Consider the following 12,309-nt stretch of genomic DNA (forward strand, 5'->3'; position numbering starts at 1 on the left):
TAACTCGCGTTTGTTCTCTCACCCACTCTGCCTTCTTTCTGGCCCTTAACGTTACACCCATGATTTTCCTTTCCATAGCTCGCTGCGTTGTCCTCAATTTAAATTGAGCCCTCTTTGTTAGCATCCACGTTTCCGCCCCATAGGTGTGTACCAGTAAAATACAGTTATACTATATACTTTCCTCTTGAGGGATATTCTTAAGTTGTCGTTCATGATTTGAGAGTGCCTCGCAATATTGAATGTAAAAATGTTTGAAGAAAATTACTGCATTTGATTGAAGCTGCTAAGCACAGAATGATTGCCTGAAGTTCCCAGTATTCTGCAAGAAATTGTTTCTGGAACTATTTCATTCCTCGATATTAACATAGGCTCAGCCAACTGGGCTGAACAGTGCTCTTTTCAGCTGAGAGAACTAAAGGGAACATTTCTCAATTTGCTCATCTTCAAAGTTCCATTTCACTGCACCCTCGGTAATAGACACCCATCGAAATAATATTTGCCGTTACTATAGTTAGGAATGCCAATTTACGAAATAACAGAGTTTTAGAATAGCGTATGCACGCCTACGAAGGCTAGATGACACATTTTGAGAGACGTTATGCTACTTGGCAAATCCCGTTTAGTTCAGCGTATGCAAACCGACGCAGCAATAACTTCAGCCTACTTCCACCCTCTGGTATTTAGAACAGAAACCTTTTTTTTTTTGCCAAAAAATCGACGCACTTTTTTAGGACTAGGACAGGCGTAATCGTCACCCGAAATAAAAAAAAGTTTATCGCTCATACGTTTTGTTATAGGCGCGATGAGACGAAACGAAAGGCCGGTGCCCAATATATGATCAGTGAATGTACTGAAAGCGCAATAAGAATAACGAATTCACTCCAAAGCGAGGGGTCCTGCATTGAAGCGCATCGGTTAGAAACGCTGTTTTAGCGAATGCATTAGTCAAGCACGATCGGAAAATAGCGTAACTAAGGCAAATGTACGGTAAGGCTCGATTTGCAATAACGTTTCACGAATGCGCACTACGAAACACACTTTGTAATGTGTTACTCTAAAACTGCCTATTCATCTTGCCGTATACAGTGTGTGTGTGAAGGGACCTGCTTATATGGAACTGTTCTCTGTATAATTGTTTCGCGGACAGATGGGTTCAAATCGAGACATGCACTATGGCGATAAAGAGAAATATGAACATTCGCATTACTTTTCAGCGCGCCTGTGCATGTGTGGTAAGAAAAAAACCCCTATAGTGCTTGTTACAATCGTGAACGACGCTAGCGTTTTTTGTGTGGCTCTAGTGCCTTAAACAACGCAGGTACAAGCGCACTGAAAAATATTAATGAGTGCACTTAAGACTACTTAGGTGCTGTGAAGGCGAAATCAATGCGAATCCACTGTAACCAGCCTAATCACCTAAACGATATTAATCCAACGTAATCCACTCTTAATCCACCGCTATCTATCCTAATCCAATTTACATCAACGTAAGCATACTCTTAATCCACCAGAACCCACCCTTAATCTTCCACTACAATCCACTGCAATCCAACGTAATTCACCCAAATCTACCCTGCTGCGACTTAATCCGATGCTATCCGCTCTTAACCCAGCACAATCCACCCTAATTCAACTTAATCCTACATAATCTACAAGCACGAGAGACTGGCACTGCAGCGGGGTTGTGCTACGGTGATGTCGCAGCGCTCTAATGATGTGGCCGGCGAAACTGATCTGTTTGCGCCGGCCTGACTTCAAAAAAAAATGGCTGAGGCTTAGCTTAGGTTAAGCCTAGTCAGATCAGATGCGAAGCATATTGTCGCCGAGTTGCATATCGAGCACGCCGCTTGGCTAGACGTTCTTCACGCTCTTCATCAGTCTCTAGCACGCCGCAACTTTTGCTTCTCATTCCAACGAGCAGCCCTGTCTCCAGGAGGCATCTCTATCCCGTGTACGCCTAGCAGAGGCAGGCGCACCCCCTTGTATACCGCCGCTCCAGCATCACGTGTTCACTACAACGCACCTAGCGGCAGAAGCAGGAAACACATTGGTCGCGACACGGTCGCGCGACGGCGCGAGCTGGGGCCCCGTTTCTCCTATGTCGTTACGTCACGCATCACGTGGTCCTCCTTGGTCGCGACGCCTCGCGCGACGGGGCGAGCTGGGCCCCCGTTTCTCATCTGCTGTGACGTCACGCACCACGTGGTCATCCTTGGTCACGACGCCTCGCGCGACGGCGCGAGTTGGGCCCCCGTTTTTCATCTGCTGTGACGTCACGCATCACGTGGTATGACATGGAGGTCACGAAAGGTCAATGATAACGACACCGCCGCGCTCGAGGAGCTGGGTTGGGCTATTTTAGTATGCTTCGCATAAAAAATTCAGGGGCACTTTGACTGCCTAAAGTGCGTAGAGGCGGAAGCGTTTTCCGCACCACTTTCGCTGCTTCTGTGGCACTGGTGGCGTCACATATAATTGAGTACTAATTACTAAGTGATGACAAATCACTAATTAACGAATAATTACTGATTAATGACTGAATGCTAATTAACTGCTAATTAATGACGCTTAAGCTTCGCCTTTAGGAGGGGGAACGCGACAGCATGATGTAGCGCTGCCAGGGAGTCCACGGAACGCCACCCGTTCGGCGCGATGCCTTGACCTTTGAACGCGCCGCTTTTTGAGGAAAGGAAATGGTGCAGTAATTCTGTCATCTCGGTGGACACCTTAACCGCACCGTAGAGGAAGGGAGGAATTGGGAGTGAAAGAAGACAAAGAGGGCCAGTAATGAAGAAAATGAAAATTGTATTTGTGGAAAGGAAATCGCGCAGTAACTGTCTCACATATCTCGGTGGACACCCGTCAAAATTCAGGAGGGCGCTTTTTTGACCTAAAGTGTGGTCACTGATGTGTGGTTAAGATGTTAAGCTTCGCCTCTAAGAGTTGAACGCGACAGCGTCTTGCAACGCTGCCAGGGAGACCACAGAACGCCATCGCCCATTCGGTTCTGCGGCTCGGTCGTCGGTAAATTGGTTTTTGAGGAAGGGAAATGTATCTGTCTCTCATATCTCGGTGGACACCTAAGCCTCGCTGGAAGGGACGGAAGGGAAGGGAGAAGAATGAGAGTGAGCGAATACACCGTATTCACTAGACGCGCCTTTGTTCATTCCAAACCATCGTGCTGGCATGGCGATTTGTGACGTCGCGAAAAAACAAAAAACGGTTCACCAGCTGCCTTAAAAAGAGGTGCCCTAGCCCTAGCCCCCCGTCTTTTACCCGCCGGAACAGGTTCGTTCTGCTACAACGTTCCAATTTATTTTCGGGAAAGCATGGACATCCAAAAAGCAGCTGCGGAGCCTCCCGAGTGGCTCTCAAGACTAGAGCCGTTGTGTATGTTGCGGGAATTTTAAGCTGACGAAGCCAGTCTGGTGCTGGCTGACCACGACAGTGTAGTATGTATATAGCGTTATGTGTATTTTTGTTGTGCAATGTCATGAGCCAAAGCCAGGCAATAAACAAAAAAAAGTGCTGGCATGGCGAAGTGGATAGCATGCTCGTCTCGCACGTCGAAGACCGGGGTTCGATTCCCGAGCTCGACCAATTTCCTACTCGTTTTTATTTATTTATATGGCCTGACTAGACAGGTTAATTACGATAATTGGGCAATTAAGAAATTAACTAAGCTCAGTCGCACTTACTTGGAGCATCACTATACGATCCCTTCAATTGGTTGCATGGTTACTAGCCAAAGTACAATTGGCCCCGTTTGAAATTCGCGCATTGTGACGTCACGACCGTTTCGACCAATTGAAAAGCGTGACATTTCTGTCGACAACTGCTGCTTACAACGATGAGACATTAAAGGCTTCCGCCTTAATACACTTCTGGAGAAATTTTATTTTTCTTTCTTTCCTGATATAGACACTCCCGATGACGTCATAAGGTCATATGGGTTTTCGGTCCGTTTATTGTGGACGCCGGACACCAGATTTTGTGACTGATGACCAATATAAATGCGAACAGCAGCAGTACATGTAGACGCCGCGCTGTTCGCATTTCTGTTTATAGTGGCAGTACCTCTCCACTGCAGCTATTAGAACTTATGTAATCATAGCCAATAATTGAGCTTAGTATGAAGCAACTAGGCACCTTCTCATTTTTATTCGGTACTAGCCTCTTCTTCTATGGCATTTCGTATTACCTTTTTAATTGATTTGCAGTTAATTTTTCTTAACGTGAAACACTCGCTGTAAGCCAGCCGTTTCCGACCACCTTTCCAGTCTTGATTATCAAATAGTACGAACTTTGTGGGTTTCACGCGCCGAAATCGTTAATTTCGAGGCTTTCATGAGCAATGCCACGTGCGGTATGGGCGTCTGAGACAGGATGAAACCAACTGTACTCACTGACTTAGACTTCGGCGTTGGAGCCAGGATCTTCGGTGCTGCTGGACCTACGCCAGAAGGTCTAGCTCCAGGAAGAGATGAGCTCTGGATGAGAATGAAAATGAGCATTTGCAGACAGCTTCTTAAGCAACAATTGTGGGTAACCATGCTTATACACCAACCAGAGAGTTATCTAAAACTGTGAGGATTATATTCCTTGTTAGAAACATACCGACAAAAATATGCCGCACTGCTGAAATACAAAGCGGCGAATCATGTGTCACTGTTCTGTACTACATTGCAAATGATTAAAATTAGTTTCCAGTGGTTCGGCAACGAGCCCGCTTTCTTTTCATAGGCAATTTTGTGTATCTGTAAAATGTAGATACCTCATCCGCACCCAACAAATATGTCGCCTCATTAACGTCCCAGAGGGATTCATGCTCTTGAAATGATTTTATTGTCTGGTTCTGATTTTATGGTGTTTAACGTCCCAAGCGACTCAGGCTATGAGGGACGCCGTAGTGAAAGTCTCCAGATAATATCGACCGCCTGGTGTACTACTTTAACGTGCGCTGAGATCGCACAGTGCACGGGCATTTCGCTTCCATCGATTCTGCGACCGCCGCGGCCGGGATAGAACACGCATCTTTCAGATAAGCAGCCGAACACCATAACCACTGATCCAATGCGGCGGCTATAGTTTTTTATTGGTGCGAAAGTGGGCCCGTAGCTTTAAATATTGTTTGTACCGTTCAGTCCTTTTTCTCTGGCCTTGCTCAGCCCTACCGCCGATTAAGAAGACGGCGGCAGTACAATCCTTGCAAGCTGTGAGCCCAGGTCTCATGGGCTATGGCAACAGACGGTAGCCGGGAAAAATATAACGAGGAGAATAATGCGTAAGGCCTTTCAATTCGCCTCAACAAATAAATGTAGTTATCGGTGATCTAATCTGTTCTGTCCGCCCACTACTAATAGAAACTGCCGCGTTACAGAAGCAAGTGTTGTAAGTAAAATGTGAAAATTTGACGTCCGCCGTCATCTGAGACAGATACTGCGCAATTTTCTTTCATCAAAAACCAAATAAACAAAAAAGCCAATAACCTATAGTAACGGTCACTTGGCCCTAAAAAAAGCGCTTGAATTCCTTTAAGCATACAGATGACCAGGAGCGAGGCTGTTGACATCTACTGACTCGGAGAAGAGCGAATATAGCTGGCTTTAATTTATTCACAAATTAAGGCTGCATATCGTTAGCAGTAACAGAACAACGCCATCAGTCGTTCACTACATGTTTACCTAACACTGTGCTCTCTGCTGGAGCAAATCGCCAATATTTAAACCATTTAATACGAGAACTGCCGGTATTTTCCCCACCCTCCAAAGCTATGACGCCACAGCGATCGATGCGGAGCTCCGCGCTTTGGCCAAAGAAGTGCCCACTAGTCCTCATGAGAACCACGCCCACCTGAAATATCCAGCGTACGCGGTGCATTCTAAGAACCGCACACCCCTCAGCTAACATTTATAGCACTCCCACTATGTACATTATGAACAGGAACCGACAGCTTTCATTTCCAGTTTGCAGCGCTTGGACGTATGAGCCACACATTAGGCTGTTCAAAGTGTGTGCCGCTTGTGCTAATAGGGTCAACATAGTCCATAGACTGCATGCACTTGTGGTGTCGGTGGGTGTGGTGCGGGAAATTAGACTTCTCTTCGCTGCAGGGCCAATAAAAGGTCTAACTTTACTGAAAACAGTCGCTGCCAGCCTTCAGGATGCATGTGACCTGGGTTTACCTCGAAAACGTGCTGTATTGGAAAATAGCAGGCAGTATTTCCGTTAAGTTTTTGCGCATAGTCCACTGCCGTAAAGTTTTTGATTACTATGCCAGGACTGGTACTTATGCAAAATCCTTCTTTTATTAAATCGATTGGAGAGTGAGTCGGCTAAATGAAACACATGTGTGCTGCGTGAATCAAAATGTACTCTTTTCTATATTGTAATAATCTCCCTGCTGTAATGCCTTCTAAAGCTGCGGGGTAATGTCTCAATAAAGAATGAAGAATGAAGACAGCAATGTGGTGGTGCCGAACAGACCACCAGCGAAAGTGGTCTATAGAAAGTTTAACACTAGAAGTCACCGCTACGGATCGAAAGCAGTTGCATAGGGTGACAAATAGAACATTTCTATTTGGATTCACAGAAAAACAACTAGAATAACAAGTTCCTTCGACAGCAACACGAAAACTCTGCACACAAATCGGCATGCCAACCACGCTATATGCCGACCCAGCCCCTCTCACCAGGCGGCGTTAGTATCTTCAAACGCGCCCCTATTGGCCAGTTGAGATAAAAAATGTGGAAATTTATTTACGTTCATCATCGCAAGGCAGACTCCAGCCTAGAGATGGAATGGAATTAATTAAGCAGGTTTAATAGTGGTCGAATTCCTGCAGCTGATTTGCAAATGACAGTGTCATTCGTACGAAAAAAAAGCTCTTGAAGTAGTAATGCGACAAAGTGCTAAGCACATCGTACTTCTTCTGTGCCCTCTATCCCTGCCGTAATAAACAGGCTGTCGCATAGAGGAGAGCTGCTCAAGCAAAAACAAATTAAAACAATTGTGTGTTCGCTTACGAGGAGAATAAGAAAGAGATCGTTTAACAGAGAAAAACGCGGGAGTGTACAGGAGTTCTTACAGCTTGTTGCGCCTCCGGTTCGCGACCAGCTTCTCCATGTGGTGACAGCAATGAATCTGCACTCGGCGTCGCAGACTGTTCCCGAGGCTGTGAAGGAATAAAGCGAAGAGCAATAAACTGCATGTCATCACGTCGAAAGTACGGCGGGAGCATGCTTGAAGCGTTAAAACTAGGGATTTACGAATAGCACTTTCTCCAAAACGAATCGAATGCGCATTGAGTAGCTAATTCCCGCCGAATAGAATACGAATAGTTTAGCTAAAATCCAAATGAAATACGAATCGTAAAGAGAGCGAACAAAGTCGTATACGAATGGAATATTTTTTTCCGAATATCCGCTACTTATGCGAATATCCAATGAGCAGTGATAAAAAGCGAAGTGCTCCTTTCACAGCTATAGCAGTGTTATGTTAAAAGACACAACACTAATCTCCATTTGTGGAGTCGCAACACAAAGTGAGTCTAATAACTATCATTGTCATGACACGCGCATAGAATAAGTGGCGCGTGCTGTTCATAAAGGATGATAATAAACTAGCGCCCAATCTAAGTGCATGACCGAGCGAGAGCCTCGCATCAGGCATGGCCTCCGAGATCCGGCATCCAGGCCGGGTTTGCACAAACCTGCCTGGGCCCTGCAGCATCGTTGAATATGTTTCTTTGTTTATTCATCTGTTAATTCGGTAGTTTGTTAGTTTCTGTTTTCAAATAGATGCCAGGCTCCAAGAAGGGCTTATGGTTTTATGGGGAATGCGCTTTATACTGTGCGAGTGGTTTTGGCGTCCCGTCATAGAAGAGCTTGTGAAGACTGGGTCCGTTCGTATTCCCTGGAGCGTCAGTGCTCGTTTAAGAACCTCACGTGGTCGAAATTTCTGGAGCACTTCACGACGGCGTCCCTCATAGCCTGAGCTGCTTTGGGACGTTAAATGTTTAAACGTTTAACGTCCAGAAATTTCGAACATCTTGGTTCTTAAACGTGCACTGACGCTCCAGGCAATAGGAACGACCCAGTCTTCACACGCTCTTTTATGACGGGACGCCAATACCACTCGCATAGTATAAAGTGCGTTCCTTACCATGTAACATGTTACACCATGCCATCAACTAACATTCAAAGCGTCCACACTCTCAGGTCTGCGATAGTTTCCTGGGTAACGAACATGCGCATTGAAAGTGTTCTATGGCCACTCAATCGCCTTGTTTCCTTTTCAGTAACCTCCTACTTCGCAGTATCTCTTACATGTTACGGATATTCTGATCTAGACCACCCTCGCTTCGCAACTAACTACAGGCTGTCGTGTGGCCCAGTCTGTCTGCTAAAATTCTTGGCATCTGAAAACACACCTCGTAGTGTGTGCCGACAACAAGAGGACCGAATCACATCGAGACTAGACTCACGCATGTGTTGCAAAAATAAAGTTGTCCAGTCTCTCTCCAATCAGGGGTAGAGAAATCAGGGCCTAGTTATGATGTAATATCGGGGACGAAAGTAACTGAGCTCCCCTAATCCCCTCCAAGTTCGGAACCGTATCTCACTGCAGGCAGGCGGAACCTGACGATGCACAGCACCGGTCTCGGCATCAGGAATGCATCGTCAGGTGCGCAGTTCGGCGCTGTTTGGAACTTGAAGGGGGGGGGGGGGGGGGGGGGGGGGGGGTCATTAACTTTTTTTCCCGTTATTATGTACAGTCTTTGTCAAAAGTTTAGAGCCCAAGGGGTTTGTTGCTAAGCCTCGCAGTGGGACTCCTTTAACACTCGTGGTAGTCCTAAGCATTGGAGGATGCAGGATCAGAAATCTTCTTACCTTCAGGAAATTTGGAGCGCTGGAGGTGCATTACGAACCACATAGTGTAGCTCAGAAGCAAACCCCCTGGGCTAAAAACTTTTCACAAAGCCTGTACATATGAATGAAGGCAATTTTTTCTAACCAAGGAAAGCGTAGCGGAGGGCTTTCTTTATGTCGTTGACCAACCGTGATAATTTTAGATGTGGGACACAAAGTCGGAAAAAAGGCAACCACATGCCGCCGGCGGCATCCGAAACCACTACATCCATGGTCATGGGTTCGGATCCCGCCGGCGTCATGTGGTTGCCTTTTCACCGACTTTGTGTTGAATTACCGTACATCTAAAATGATCACGCTACTCGTTGAACAAATTAATCAACAACATAAACAGAACAACACTCCACTGTGATTTTCAGGTCTAGAATATAGAATTTTGAAACATTCTTGGCTTTTTTCATGTCTTTCGAGTCAAGAAAAATTACAAGTACCGCTTACTTTCTGTTCTTCCTCGGCTTCTGCCTTGCTCTTATCGGGCGGCTGCTGGGGCACCTCGGGAGGCTTCTTCATTTCAGATTTCAGCTTGCTATCTGAAGATTGCGAAAGCTGGAAAAACGCACGAAGACCTATTATTGCTTTCCAGGCTGTATATAAAGTAGCCTGCTACACATTAGAGGATCATGCGAGATACAAACTGCTAGTCCAGTAGTAACTTATTCTGGAAGTTTTTGAAGAAACATGGGGAGCACAAGCCCTTTTGAAGGCTAGGTCTGTAATTTGGTAATAAAAATGACGCTCTCTGACTTCTGAAAAAAGAGAGCGGTTCTGTTTAATTTATTGTTATAATACCGTAACACACGCTCCCACCACACGCATGCTGCAAATTTTGCAGTGAAACAAATATTCTGTTTTAGAGCAAGGTGGTAAGAACGCTGGACTTAACGCGCCAGATATCGGCACCACAACGTATTATAGAAAGAAAGCCAAAATTAAGTTTGCATTGAAGTTAACTAAAAACAGCAGGAGAAAGAAATCTGGAGCGCTACATTTAAGCCACGAGGGCTCTCAAGAACCCTGAGGCTGCGAGATTGCCGAAAGGGGCACATACACAGGTGTACCGATACGTAGGTCACCAACAGTGTGCTGAAAGTTACACTTCAGCCTAATTGTTATCCCTCCAGATTAAACATTGGGATTATAAAATTGGTTTTTGAGGAAAGGAAATTTAATGTGTCCTGGTTTTCTGGCGTATTCAGAGGCGACTGGGTGACTTTAAGTTCACACTATTTCTTCCTAAAGGCAGGCTGGTAAATATTCTGGTCGCTTTTGACATACAGTCAGAAACTTTACTAAAGAGGGCATGACAGCGTGTATCGCTCTGCAGGTCCAGAGCAATCTCAGAGTTATCGTAATTCGCAATTATCAAGACACGTCTGGCACATGCATGTTAACAGGTCTTTGTTCTCTGCCGCTGGAGTAAGCCGAGGTGCGTGAAACAACGTGTGGAAATGCGCTGTCTATCCAAAGCATATTTATCCTTTTATTCAAAATATCCCCAAAGACCCTCATTTCCGAGGGTGGCGGTATGAGCGGAGGGGGACATACTTACACAGGTATCTGTTTACAGACCACAGATCGCACTAACAAAAATTAAGTACGCTGAAAATGATACGTGATAAAGAGCTGGTCAAAAAATTTGCACTACGATTATTACTGTGTAAATTCCAACACACTGTTTCGCAGCAAAAGACGAGGACCCAAGAGACGAGAGACGAACACCAGGAGCGCTCGTGGTGTTCGTCTCTCGTCTCTTGTGTCTTCGTCTTTTGCTGCGCTACAGTGTATTGGAACTATGTACCAACAAGCCCAATAAGCCACGCTACTGTGTAAAGCGTTATTAAGCGACCGCTGTTCAGGCATTTATATGTTACGACGCGCTTAGGTAGATTTTATGAGAGCCACATCATATCTATATCGTTCTAAAACGCTCTTTTTAGTTTTCTACACATCATCGTTTTTCCAATAACTCCTCTCCAGTCCGCCGCTCACGGCCCGCTATGCCACAAATTACCCTCTCCTCGGGGGACACGTTTCGCAGCTGCTTGATGGACTGCGTTACATTCCTGCGCTCTCGCCATGCTCTTGTCCCCCCTTGTTCCAGGGTAACTACCCTATAGTTGCGCCTTCCTACGCTCTTGCCATACCCTTCTCATTCACGGTAACCTTTTCCTTCCAGGGTAACTACCCTCCGAATTATTCCCGTGGCACGCCTTCCTGCGCTCTTGCCATTCCCTTCTCACTCATACTGACCCCTCCTTCTTCCAGAGTAACTACCCCCCCGAATCATTCCCGAGGCACGCCTTCATGCGTTCTTGCTTTACCCTTCCCATTCGTGGTGACCCCTTCCCTCTTCTAGGATAACTATCCACCAAATCTTCCCGTGGCACGCCTTCCTGCGCTCTTGCCATACCGTTCTCATTCATGGTGACCCCCTCTTTCTTCCAGGGTAACTACACCCCGAATCGTTCAAGTGGCACGTCTTCCTACGCTCTTGCCATACCCTTCTCATTAACGGTGACCCCTTCCAGGATAACTACCCCCCGAATGATTTCCGTGCCAACCATCCACCTCTTGCTCCTTAGATCTCGCCATACCCTGCTCCTTGTAGGGTAACCATCCTTCAGTTGGGGATTCCTCCACTTTCGCAGCACACTCCTCTTTCCACGGTAAGTAGCCTACGGGTAGTCCCCCTGGCAACGCACTTACTCATTGCGCCGACGTTATACTAAGACATAACGCTGGAGTAATTACTCACAGGCTTCTAACCAGGCGCACCCATACGGCTAGAAAGGAAGGCTATACAGCTCTCTCAGAAAGTTCGCCTGTAGAGAAAAATTCGTCCTGGTCCGGGGTTCGAACCCGGGACCACCGCTTCACCTGAGCAGTCGCTCTACCAATTGAGCTAACCGGGACGGCAAGCTTATGGTAGGGCGAGAGCGAATTGATCAATAACTCGAAGTGGGGACTGTGTTGGTCACATGTTTAGGGGAATCCCCCAAGGTGGAGTATATTTGTAATAAGGGAGTAATTACTCATTTGTGCCCACACAAACTCAGGCATACGGCTGCAAAGGAAAGCTATACAGCTTTCCCAAAAACTTCGCAGTTAGAGAAAAATTCGTCCTGGTTCGGGGTTCGATCCTGGGCCAACAACTTCACCTGAGCAGTCACTTTACCAACGGAGCTAATCGGGACGGTAAGCTTATGGTAGGGCGAGAGCAAATTGATCGATAACTCGAAGTAGGAACAATGCTGGTCGAATATTTAGTGGAATCCCCCATAGTGTTGTAGATTTGTTATAAGGGAGTAATTACTCATTGGTATCCACCCGAGCGCAGCCATGCGGCTACAAAGGAAAGCTATACAGCTTTCCCACAAA

At 46.2% G+C, this 12,309-nt stretch overlaps 1 protein-coding gene across 1 annotated transcript in view; it reads right to left on the minus strand.

Annotated features, from left to right (window-relative positions):
- LOC149360689 (endothelin-converting enzyme 1-like) overlaps positions 1-12,309 on the minus strand; it is a 51,489-nt gene that overhangs the window by 25,498 nt on the left and 13,682 nt on the right. The window contains exon 3 of the mRNA XM_089567895.1: positions 9,370-9,461. Coding sequence (XP_089424021.1) covers positions 9,370-9,461 — 92 coding nt within the window. The remainder of the gene's footprint in view (positions 1-9,369; positions 9,462-12,309) is intronic.

This window comes from Amblyomma mixtum, chromosome 2 (genome assembly GCF_055824585.1).
Source record: "Amblyomma mixtum isolate Tamu chromosome 2, ASM5582458v1, whole genome shotgun sequence".
In the NCBI taxonomy this organism is placed as follows: Eukaryota; Metazoa; Arthropoda; class Arachnida; order Ixodida; family Ixodidae; genus Amblyomma; species Amblyomma mixtum.